Source organism: Aythya marila, assembly GCF_965140915.1.
Source record: "Aythya marila genome assembly, contig: HAP1_HAP1_SCAFFOLD_406, whole genome shotgun sequence".
Classification (NCBI taxonomy): Eukaryota; Metazoa; Chordata; class Aves; order Anseriformes; family Anatidae; genus Aythya; species Aythya marila.
Genome location: NW_028136992.1, coordinates 45,989 through 57,634, shown reverse-complemented (window position 1 = coordinate 57,634; position 11,646 = coordinate 45,989). Strand labels below are relative to the sequence as shown.

Genomic DNA, 11,646 nt, shown 5'->3' with positions numbered 1-11,646 from the left:
CCCTGCTGCGCTGTGCAGAGGAGCTGCTCCTGGGCAGAGCTGTCTCTCTGCAGCGCTGCCTGCTTGCCACGAGCTCGCCATGGGCCCAAGAGCCTGGACCAGCTCAGCAGCAGAGGCCCAACCCAAGGTCTCCGTTGCTCTGCCCCCCACCAGGCTCCCTGCACATGGCCCTGGGGCTCCAGGGCTCACAGCTCCTGGAAGGCAGCAGGGTCTCTCCTGGGGAACACACTTGTAAGCAGACAAAGCAAACACTGGCTGGCCCTCTCTAAAATGTGCTGATTGATTCCTGGAGCAGGAATTGCCCTACCTGTGTGCAGGGCTATGGGACATTCCAAAGTTCCTCCCTGTTGTACAACTTATTCTTTAGTGAAGTGGGTGATGTAACTGAATGCACCTTCAAGAACTTTGCTGATGACACAAAGCAGGAAGGAGTTGCTGATACCCCAGAGGGCTGTGCTGTCATTCAGAGGAACCTTGACAGGCTAGAAAGATAAGCTGAGAGAAACCCCATGAAGTTCAACAAGGGCAAGTGCAGGGTCCTGTCTCCTTCCTAGGGAGGAATAACCCGCAGCACCAGTACAGGCTGGGAATGACCTGCTGGAGAGCAGCTCTGCAGAGAAAGACCTGGAAGTCCTGGGGGACATCAGGCTGTGCACGAGTCAGCAGTGTGCCGTTGTGGCCAAGAAGGCCAACAGAATCCTGGGTGCATGCGGAAGGGTGTTACCAGCAGGCCAAGGGAGGTGATCCTCCCCCTCTACTCAGCCTGTACAGGTGCTTGGGGTTATTCCTCACTAGGAAGGAGACACCACCTTTTCTTTGTGATGTCAAATGCATGAGAATCCTGACAAGGTCAGAAAAGTGGCCACTTACCTGCAGCGTAAGTAATAGGTCTGAGTTCTCCTAAAATGCTGCTTCTTGCTTGACAGAGTGGCACACTGCTATAGTCATGGTGACAGCCTGGCAGCTTTGTGCCTGTGTATAACTGTGAGATCAGCCAAATGTGATGAAGGCTTTCTTGCTTGTCCCTTCCATTGAGAGAGGGGTTTTGCCTCTCAGCAGAAGCTGTCGTGGCCACATGTCACCTGGGCAACCTCTGTGAGTGGCATGCAGCCTTGGGGATCAGACTTGTGCAAAGTCTTGGTTCTCTTGCTTTCCAGTATCCACTGGCATTCATTCCAAGCCAAGCAACCCAAGGCCTTCACCAGAGCTGGTCATCAGGGAAAAGCACTTCCAGGACTCCTTGCAACAGGCTGCAATAATTCTGCTATAGCTTATGTCAATTGTGAGTACCTGGAGTGTTTTGGACTCTTCTAGAGGTGAATTTGGAGTATGGGAATGCTCTATACAAACACAAAAGAGCTTTGATATTTTAGCTTGTGCTCAGTGACTTCTGTCCTAGAGCATGGCAGGTTATTGAATGAAAGCCTGGAATATCTGGAGTGAATCCTTGTCCTAGAGCCACTCACACACTGGCTGACACTGACTGGGTTACTGAAAATACAGTCTGGTGGGGGACTTCAGCTTCCCAGATGTCTCCTGGAAAGACAACACAGCAGAGAGGAAACAGTCTAGGAGGTCTCTGGAGTGGGTGGAAGATAACTTCCTGATGCAGCTGGTGAGTGAGGCAACCAGGGAAGGTGCCCTGCTGGACTTTTTGCTTGTGAACAGAGAAGGACTTGGGAGGGATGTGAAGGTTGGAAGGCAAATCTTGGGCATAGCAATCACAAATTAATAGAGCTTTTGAGTCGTGGAGAGGTAAGGAGCAGGGTTAGCAGTATTGCCTCCCTGTATTTCTGGAGGGTTGAATTTGGCTTGTTAAGGAGACTGATTGGCAGAGTCCCTCGGGAGGCAGTCCAGAAGGGCAAAGGAATCCAGGAAGGCTGGACATACTTCAAGAATGAAATCCTAAAGGAAAAGGAAAAGGTCATCCCCGTGTGCTGAAAGATGAGCCAGCAGAGGAGATCGGCCTGGCTGAACAGAGAGCTTTGGCTGACGCTCAGTAAGAAAAAGAGATTTTATAACCTTTGGATGGAGGAGCAGGACACTCAGGAGGATTAACTACAAAGATGTTGTTAGGTTGTGCAGGGAGAAAATTAGATGAGCCAAAGCCCAACTGGAACTCAGTCTGGCTACTGCCATAAAGGAGATTGAAAAATGATTTTATAAATGCCTTAGCAACAAAAGGAGGACTAAGGAGAATCTCCATCCTTAATTGTATGTGGGGGGAAACACAGTTGAGAAGAGATGATGAAAAGGGAGAGGTGCTTAATGCCTTCTTTGCCTCTGTCTTTAGTAGGAAGTCCAGTTGTTCTCTGGGTGTCCAGCCCCCGGAGCTAGTAGACAGGGGTGAGGAGCAGAATGAAGCCCTCCTAATCCAAGAGGAGATGTTTAGCGACTTGCTACTCCACTTACACATACACAATGGGGCCAGATGGGATCCACCCAAGCGTATTGAAAGAGATGGCAGAAGTACTTACCAAGTAACTTTGCAACATTTATCAGCAGTCCTGGCAGTCAGGGGAGGTCCCAGTCAACTCTCCCCTAGCAAATGTGATGTCCATCTACAGGAAAGGCCAGAAGGAGGACCCAGGGAACTACAGGCCTTTCCGTCTGACTTTGGTGATGGGGAAGGATATGGTGCAGATTATCCTGACTGCCATCATGCGGTTAACAGACTTGATGATTTGAGAGGTCTTTTCCAATCTACATGGCTCTATGGTTTTGTGCTTCTATGAGTCTAACATAAGTCACAATCATTGAAAGGCAGCCACTGCAGTCTGGGAACTCGAAACTATGGCCTGGATAAGACCATAGGTTATCAAGAGATTCCTGTGGGCTGGCACCACGCATCCTGGAAGACTTGGCAGTGGATTGCTGGAGTTCACTGCACTTGAAATGGCCATTGAAACCTGAAGATATTCGTGTTGGGTCACGTGTGATAAACTCAGGTGGAAAGACTCAAGAGCAGGTGACTTTGAGTGGCTGTTGCAAAGCTCAGCAGCTTGCCCCAGTCTGGGAATATGTTCCCTTCTAACTAGGGGAATTAAAAGGGATTAATATGACCAGACTCATCAGGTCAATCTGCACAGTAAGGGATAGTAATAGTTACTCTGCTGTAGGTGCAGCAGGCAATAGGCCTTGGACTGAGCCTCAGAAGACTCAAGCAGATCTAATCCAGTTCATCCATGAACTAAGACAAACATGGTGAGCAGAGTGAAGGACACTTTGAGCAGAGGAGGTGGGCGACCGGCATGGCTGAGCAAGAACCTGCTGCTTAAACTGAGGGAAAAATAGGAAAATGTACAGGGAGTGGAAGCAGGGTTGTGTAGCCTGGGAGGAATACAGGGGTGTCATCTAGATTTGTGGAGACGGGAGCAGGAAAGCCAAGGTACAGATGGAGCTGAACTTGGCAAGGGACATGAAGAATAACAAGAAGGGGTTCTACGGATACATAGGCAGGAGGAGACAGGCCAAGGAGAGTGTTCCCTCTCTGATAAACGAGATGGGAGAACTGGCTTCCTCAGACATGGAAAAAGCTCAGGTACTCAATAATTGCTTTGCCTCAGTCTTCACTCGTGGTCAAGTTTCCTGTGTCTGTCAGGACCCTGAACCTTGAGGAGAGGGTGAGAGGAGCGGATTCTGTCCCACTGTGACAGCGAAACAAGTCCAGGACAGCCTAATGAAACTGGATGTGTACAAGTCCATGGGGCCAGAGGGTATACATCCCAGGGTGCTGAGAGAGATGGCTGATGTGGTTGCTGAGCCACTCTCCATCATAACTTGAAAAATCATGGCTGTTGGGTGAAGCCCCCAGTGACTGGATAAAGGGAAACATGACTCCCATTTTTAAGAAAGGGAGAACAGAAGAGCCGGGGAACTACAGGCTGGTGATCCTCACCTCTGTGCCTGAGATGATCATGGAGTAGTCCCTCCTGGAACACATCTTAAGGCATGCATGATATAAAGAGGTGATTTGAGACAGTCAGTATGGCTTCACCAAAGGCAGATCTTCCCTCACCAATCTGGTGGTCTTCTATGATGGAGTGATGGCATCAGTGGACAAAGGAAGGGCTATGAATATCATCTACCTGGACTTAAGCAAAGCCTTTGATATGGTCCCTCACCACATTTGTCTCTCTAAATTGGAGAGGTATGGATTTGAAGGATGGAATGTTAGGTGGATCAAGAATTGGTTGGCTGGTCGCAGCCAAAGGGTTGTGGTCAATAGTTCTATGTCTGGGTGGAGGCTGGTCACAAGTGGTGTCCCTCAGGGGTTGGTCTTGGAGCTGGTGCTCTTCAACAGCTTTATGAATGACATGGGTGATGGAATCGAGTGCATCCTCAGCAAGTTTGCAGATGACACCGAGCTGAGCGGTGCAGTCGATACAATAGAGGGAAGGGATGCCATCCAGAGGGACCTGGACAGACTGGAGTACTGGGCCCATGAGAACCTAATGAGGTTCAACAAGGCCAAGTGCAAGGTGTTGCACTTGGACTTGGGCAATTCCAGGTCTTTATATAGACTGGGCAAAGAAGAACTTGAGAAGGACTTGGGGGTCCTGCTGGATGAGAAGCTGCACATGAGCCAGCAGTGTGCGTTTGCAGCCCGGAAGGCCAACTGTGTCCTGGGCTGCATTAAAAAGGAGTGGCCAGGAGGGGGAGGGAGGTGACTGTCCCTCTCTTCTCTGTTCTTGTGAGACCCCACCTGTAATACTGAATACAGGCCATAGGCCCCCAGCACAAGAAGGATGTGAAGCTCTTGGAAGGGGTCCAGAGGAGGGCCACTCAGATGATCTGAGGGCTAAGGCATCTCCCCTATTCAGAAAGGTTGAGGGAACTGGGCTTGTTTAGCTTGGAGAAGAGAAGGCTCCGCCGAGACCTCATTGTGGCCTTCCAGTACGTGAAGGGAGTGTATAAATAGGAGGGGGAAATGCCTGTCCACATGTGTTGGTAGAGATAGGACAAGGGGGAGTGGTTTTAAAGTCAGACAGGGGAGGTTTAGACTAGAAATTAGGAGACCTTTTTTCACTCAGAGGGTGGTGAGGCACTGGAACATGTTACCCAGAGAGGTTGTGGATGCCCCATCCTTGGAGGCATTCAAGGCCACCTGGATGCAGCTCTGGGCATCCTGCTCTAGTGGTTGGCAACCCTGCCCAGAGCAGGGGGATTGAAAGTAGATGATCTTTAAGGTCCTTTTCAACCCAGGACATTCCATGATTCTATAATGTTTTTTTGTCCCAGAGTCACATCCCAAAGAGGCACCAGCTCCCAGAGAAATCTGGTCCTGGATTGTCCCCCATAGCAAGGAGGCATGCCTAGAAAAGGCATAGGGATAAAGGCATCCCTAGCGTCAGGACCCAGGAGTCCTGGCTGCCACATTGTCCCCTGAGCTCAGAGGGACACTCAGGCAGGAGTCTCCAAACAGCAGCCAACAGCATTCTCCAGCCTCCCCTCAAAGCCCTGGACTTGCAGCTTTGGACAGCGGACAGCCCCTGTGACACATCTTGGAAAAGGGGCTCCTGACACACTTACCTTTGGAGGAGACCTGCAGGAGCACTGGGTACATGGAAGTCAGGCCAAAAGTGATGGTCACTCTCCTGCAGCCCTCCATCTCACTTGCTGCTGGCCCTCAGCTCAGGACAAGGGATGCCCGCCCTGGCTCCTCAACCACAGCTCCTCTGCAAGGTGCCCCTGCTCCTCCACCCATCAGTGAGGGTCACCCAGTGCAAGCTTGCTGCCTGCTGACCCCACTCCTGGCCACAGAAGGACAGCGCTGGGGAGCACCCAAGCAGCGCCCAGCAGGGACCAGGCCTTGCTGGGAAGTGCCGGCACTGCTGCTGCTCCAGTGACGATATCCTGGTGATGCAGTGTACACCCTGTGACATCAGCCCATGTCATTTGAAGGCCTGTGAGGTCAGCAGCATGGAGATGGCACAGCTCAGGAGAGGCATGAGAGATTTCCCTTGTTGTCCTGAGAAACTCTCACTTCCCTTCTGCCCAGTTCTTTTCAGGATAAGGAACAGATCAGGGACATCTCCAAATGGTGGCAAAGGCCACAGAATAAAGGAAGTGGAGCCCTGGAGATACCTCTACTGCCCCCTTTCACGAACATGCTTCTGCTGTTGGGAGCCCTCCTACAATGGTTGGGGTTGAGGCTTGTCCCAGGGCTTGGATTTTTCAAAAGAGAAGGCACCTGGGATGGAACAGCCCCTCGGAGTGACTAAACTCTTCACTGCATAGAACTCACTTCTGAAAGAAAGATGGATTTTAAAGAGTAAATTGGAGTACATGCCAGGGCCTCAGCACCATTCCCCCAGTCTGCCATGCAGGAGGCAGAGGTGGTACACGAGGGAAGGGCAGACGTACCCTCAACATGTCATGATGAGAGGAGTAGGGCAGCACTGCAGACAAAAAGGGGAGTGGGGAGAATGGTCTAGGATGGATGCCGTGCTCTCCTGTAGGCTGCCACAGCCTCCCCATGTCCCACGGCTTTGGGCCTTCAGAGGAGGTGGAGACCACAGAAGAGGCTGAGGTGGAGGGGCAGCCTGCCCCTTGCAGCTGGGCTGCCAGATCTGCCTGCAGGAGAACACTTGTGCCTTTGTGTCCACAATGGAGGAGGAACCCATCCTGATTTAGGATCTAAGCTCTCTCATTTCAGGAGACCTGTGGCATGCTGAAGGCAGGACTACAGCCCGTGAATGTACTGCACACAGATGTACCTGGTCCCATGTCACCTGAACCATGTCAAGTGTACTGCAGGGAAAGACAAGAGTGAACATGTACAGTGCTGGGTATAGGTCTGTCTGTGAAAGCTCATCTCCTTCCATGTGCTGAAAAGCAAATGGATTATGACATACATTTTGCAGCAGGAGTGTCAAGACACAGGTTTTCCTGTTTGCAAGTGCCAGATCCTGGAGAACATAACCTAGGTTGGCCCATCTGGCTGCTGTGCACAGAAGCTGTCTCCAAGAACCCACAGAAAACATGGGGAATGTTTCCACCGAGCACTGTCACTGTCCTGTGACTCTCAGTGATTAAAGGCCCAAGGTGACATGGGGTTATTGAACTCAACTTACTCCAATGGCTTCCATAAGACTTTGCCCAATTCTTCAGCCTGACTGCAGAGATTTACCTCCTGCCATGCTGTCACCCTGAGTAATGCACATTTTGAACCCACAAGGGTTCCCCCAATCTGCTGCCCAATCCATAGAAGAGATCGACGCATCCAGGCAGCTTCTTTCATGCTGAGGGCAAATCCTTGTTGATCATCCCCAATTGTCTCTTCTGAAGAATCTGCACCCATTCAGCACAATCACACTGTCACCCTGACTGACCCTCATCTGACCTTCACCCACAACAGCTCCCCCAAGCTGCTGCCCATCCCATAGAGGAGTTGCTCCTGCAAATGGAGGACAATACTCTGTTATTCATCACCCCATCCATATGTCCCTATCCAGCACAATGCCCCAAGCTGTGGGACATGTCTCTCAACACCTCATCAGATGTCAATGTCCCAGCCCTGTGACAGCAGATTGCGATCTAGCTGCTCCTGCCTGTGCTCTAGGCTATGGGCATTGGGGCACAAGTGGGCTATGTGTCCTGCTTGTAAACAGGACAAAGGGACAGGACAAAGAAATTGATTCTTTCTGGAAAAGGAGAAATAAGCCTGCTGTCAAGAAGTGTGTGTGCCAGATGAGGGAGGGAAGCCCAGGGATCCCTTCAGGCTGTTTCCCAGCAGGTTCCCGTGCAGCCCCAGCCCCATGTGCAGGGAGCCTGGTGGGGGGCAGAGCAAGGGAGGCCTTGGGCTGGGCCTCTGCTGCTGAGCTGGGCCGGGCTCCTGGGCCCAAGGGGAGCTCCTGGCAAGCGGGCAGCGCTGCAGAGAGACAGCTCTGCCCAGGAGCAGCTCCTGTGCACAGCGCAGCAGGCCTGGGGGCACTGCCTGCAGAGACACAGTGCTTAAAGGCAGGCAGAAGTGGCAGGATGCCCAGAGCTCACTGCCAGAGAAGACTTCCCTGCCCTGACCCGGTAAGTCTCTGGCTGGAGGAAGGAGAAGCCAGGGGTGCAGGCAGGGGTGTCCAGGGCTGTGGTGCAGAGCAGGGTCCCTGCTGTGCCCCAGGGACTGTGTGGCCAGGCCAGGGCCTCTGCTGCCTGCCAGGCTCAGCACTCAGCCTGCCCGGGGAGCTGCCCAGGGCGCTGTGGGGAGAAGCTGCGGGTGGAAGGAGCCCCCCCGGCAGGGCAGGGTCCTGCTGCTGGTGGGAGGCTGCTGCCTGGGGCAGCCTGCTCACAGCTCCACAGCACAACCAGGATGTATCCAGGGTGTATTGCAAGAGCTGGGATATGGTAGGGGATTTAGACTTCAGTCTCGGCTTTCCTGAGTATCCTGAACTTTCAATCTTCTCTTCTTTGGCTTGGTGGTAATACAAACAGAAATAGTTAATCCAAGAAGAGGCTGAGACTCCATGAGGAGCTGAGAGGCCATCATAAGGAGGGATAAAAGGACCCTTTCCTGCCCCTCAGCCCATAGAAAGCTCCACCACCACACATGCACTGTTAGCAGGGTCTGAGTAACCTGGGCTCTAGGACGTGCCCCCAGCGAGAATCCTGCTGCCAGGAGGTGTCTGCAGGGCAGAGCTGAGCACCCAGCAGGTGGGATGGGGGCTGTGAGCTGCAGGCAGGTGGCGTGGGGACAGAGACCCAGCTGCAGGCAGTGACAGCAGCAGGCAGCAGAGCCATGGGCAGGGAGTGAGAGGGAGCGGCTCCCAGAAACTCATTGGCAGGGGGAATCTGAGCACCTCTCTGCCACCCCTGTACTGCAGGTGCCTTCCCCTGACCAACCACTTGGTGTCTTCTCCCATTCAGCAAAGCCTCTGCCCCCACATCCATGGGATCTCAGGCTGCATTTTCCCCTTGGCAGGAGGACCCTCAGAAGTGAACTCCCCCAGTTGCCCATCTCTCACTCCATTTCCTTCCTCCCTCAGCAGGAACACTGGGGCATTTCTCTGTGTTTCTCCTTCCAACCATCCTGCCCTTAGTATTCCACTCAGGATCTCTGGACAGTGAGATTAAAGCCAGATCTCAAACACCAGAATACTGAGTCCTGCTCTGGTGGTGCATCCTAGGAGCAAAGTGCCCATGCAGTTCTGGTCAATATGGCTCTGGGCACTGTGATGCATAGGGCTTGGAAATAAGCTGGTTCTGTTCAGGTCACTCTGGTTTAAGGATATCCAGCATTGGCCCTGGACAATTGCCCCTTCTGCTGGAGGATGATAAACAGCCTCTCTGTAACACAGGTGCACAGAATCTGAACTAAACGATGGGTTTCAAAATGTGTCACCACCTTTCATAGGTACCCAGTGCATGTCCCTTTGTCTTTGGATAGGAGCTGAGGCCAAGATGCATCAAATGTCCAACAGCAGCTCCATCACTGAGTTCCTCCTCCTGGCATTTGCAGACACAAGGGAGCTGCAGCTCCTGCACTTCGCGCTCTTCCTGGGCATCTACCTGGCTGCCCTCCTGGGCAACGGCCTCATCCTCACTGCTGTAGCCTGCGACCACCGCCTCCACACCCCCATGTACTTCTTCCTTCTCAACCTCGCCCTCCTCGACCTGGGCTGCATCTCCACCACTGTCCCCAAAGCCATGGCCAATTCTCTCTGGGACACCAGGGCCATTTCCTATGCAGGATGTGCTGCGCAAGTCTTTCTGATTGTCTTCTTATTTTCAGCAGAGCATTCTCTTCTCACCATCATGGCCTACGACCGCTACATTGCCATCTGCAAGCCCCTGCACTACGGGAGCCTCCTAGGCAGCAGAGCTTGTGCCCAGATGGCAGCAGCTGCCTGGGGCAGTGGCGTTCTCAATGCAGTCCTGCACATGGCCAATACATTTTCCCTGCCACTGTGTGGAGGAAATACCCTAGACCAGTTCTTCTGTGAAATTCCCCAGATACTCAAGCTCTCCTGCTCACACTCCTACCTCAGGAAATTTTGGCTTCTTCTGGTTGGTTTCAGTTTAGCATTTGTCTTTTTTGTATTCATTATTTTGTCCTATTTGCAGATCTTTAGAGCTGTGCTGAGGATGCCCTCCGAGCAGGGACAGCACAAAGCCTTCTCCACATGCCTCCCTCACCTGGCTGTCGTCTCCCTATTTCTCGGTACAGCCATGTTTGCCTACCTGAAGCCCACCACCTTCTCCTACACAGCCCTGGACCTCGTGGTGGCAGTTCTGTACTCGGTGGTGCCTCCAACTTTGAACCCCCTCATCTACAGTATGAGGAACCAGGAGCTGAAGGGAGCTATTATGAACTTGTTTTCAGGGATGTTTACTAAGGGTGATTATTTTCCCTTCTTTCTCCACAAATGACTTTCTGAGTATCTTCTTGCAGGCTTGGTCCTTGTGTCCTTATCATTTTAGTTATTGCTTTCTCCAATGTCACTTGCATTTATAATGTTCATAAAAAAGATAAAGTAATTTCTTCATCATCCTATTACTGAGTAATGACACTGCTCTCTAGTCTTGAGGCTCTGTAAATACACATCTAATGGTAGGTCAGCACTGACTCTCTTAGCACCTTCGTAATAAAATGGGGTGTCGCCAGTGCGCTGCCTGAAGACTTGTCTTTTCCTTCAAAGCTGGTGGCAAGTTCAGGGCTGTGCAGCTGTAGCCTGAAAGGCCTGTTGCTGCATGGATTTGGGAGAGAAGAAACTTATTGCCATGCTGTGAGCAGTGAGAGACCATGGGTAGGAATTAGGAGTAACCTTTTGGTGTCTGATGACTGTGGAGATGGAAAATGTTTATTGAGATGCCTACTCGCGGTTGTCCCACACGGGGCAGGGCAGAAGACATCTTCCAGGAGAGGAATGTGGAGTTGGTTGAAGGGCCCAGGTGTTCTCCATGAGCAGACTGTGCCCAGAGTGGGCAGTGACCCTCATTTAGTGGGTTTGTGTTCGTGGGAGACTGCTTTATTGTGCTGTCCTCTGTGCAGATCTTCAGAGCTGTGCTAAGGATGCCCTCTGAGCAGGGACAGCACAAAGCCTTCTCCACATACCTTCCTCACCTTGCCATGGTCTTCCAGTTTCTCAGCATGGCCATGTTTGCCTACCTGAAGTCTCCTCCATCTCCTACCCATCTCTGGATCTGGTGGTGGCAGTTCTGTACTCGGTGGTGTCTCCAGCATTGAACCCCTTCATCTACAGCATGAGGAAGCAGGAGCTCAAGGATATAATTTGAAAAGTGTTTACTGATTGTTTTTCAGTATTCATAGAGTTCCATTCTCTCTTCTGAAATGACTCCCAATATATCATCTTCCAGGTTTGTGTTGTGTTATTTTTTCATTATAATTATGTATGTATTTATTATTATTTGTTGAATGGCTCAAAGAGCAAGGGCATAGGTCCCTAGAGGAATTGTACAAGCAAGGCAAAGAAAATGCAGAGTTGATAGCCATGGAGTAGGCCAGATGAGAAGCATTCTTGTGAAAATATGCAAGGAGTAGTCTGTCCTTGAGAGAGAGAGAAACAATGGATCTGAGGCCTGGGAAAATAAGGGAGTAGCTTATGCGCTGTAACCGCAAGTAGGAGAAACAGTATTTTTTGCAACACTTTTAGGCTTAGCCAATAGGATAGTGACCAGTAGGCATAATTATAG

At 51.5% G+C, this 11,646-nt stretch overlaps 1 protein-coding gene across 1 annotated transcript; it reads left to right on the top strand.

Moving 5' to 3' along the window:
* Nucleotides 1-9,402: 9,402 nt before the first annotated feature.
* On the top strand, nt 9,403-11,229 carry LOC309891251 (olfactory receptor 14A16-like; the record flags this gene model as incomplete). Its single annotated transcript, XM_082785623.1, has 2 exons — nt 9,403-10,330; nt 11,108-11,229. The coding sequence occupies 2 exons, from the start codon at nt 9,403-9,405 to the stop codon at nt 11,227-11,229; spliced, it is 1,050 nt and encodes a 349-aa protein (XP_082641749.1).
* Between the last annotated feature and the right edge of the window lie 417 nt (nt 11,230-11,646).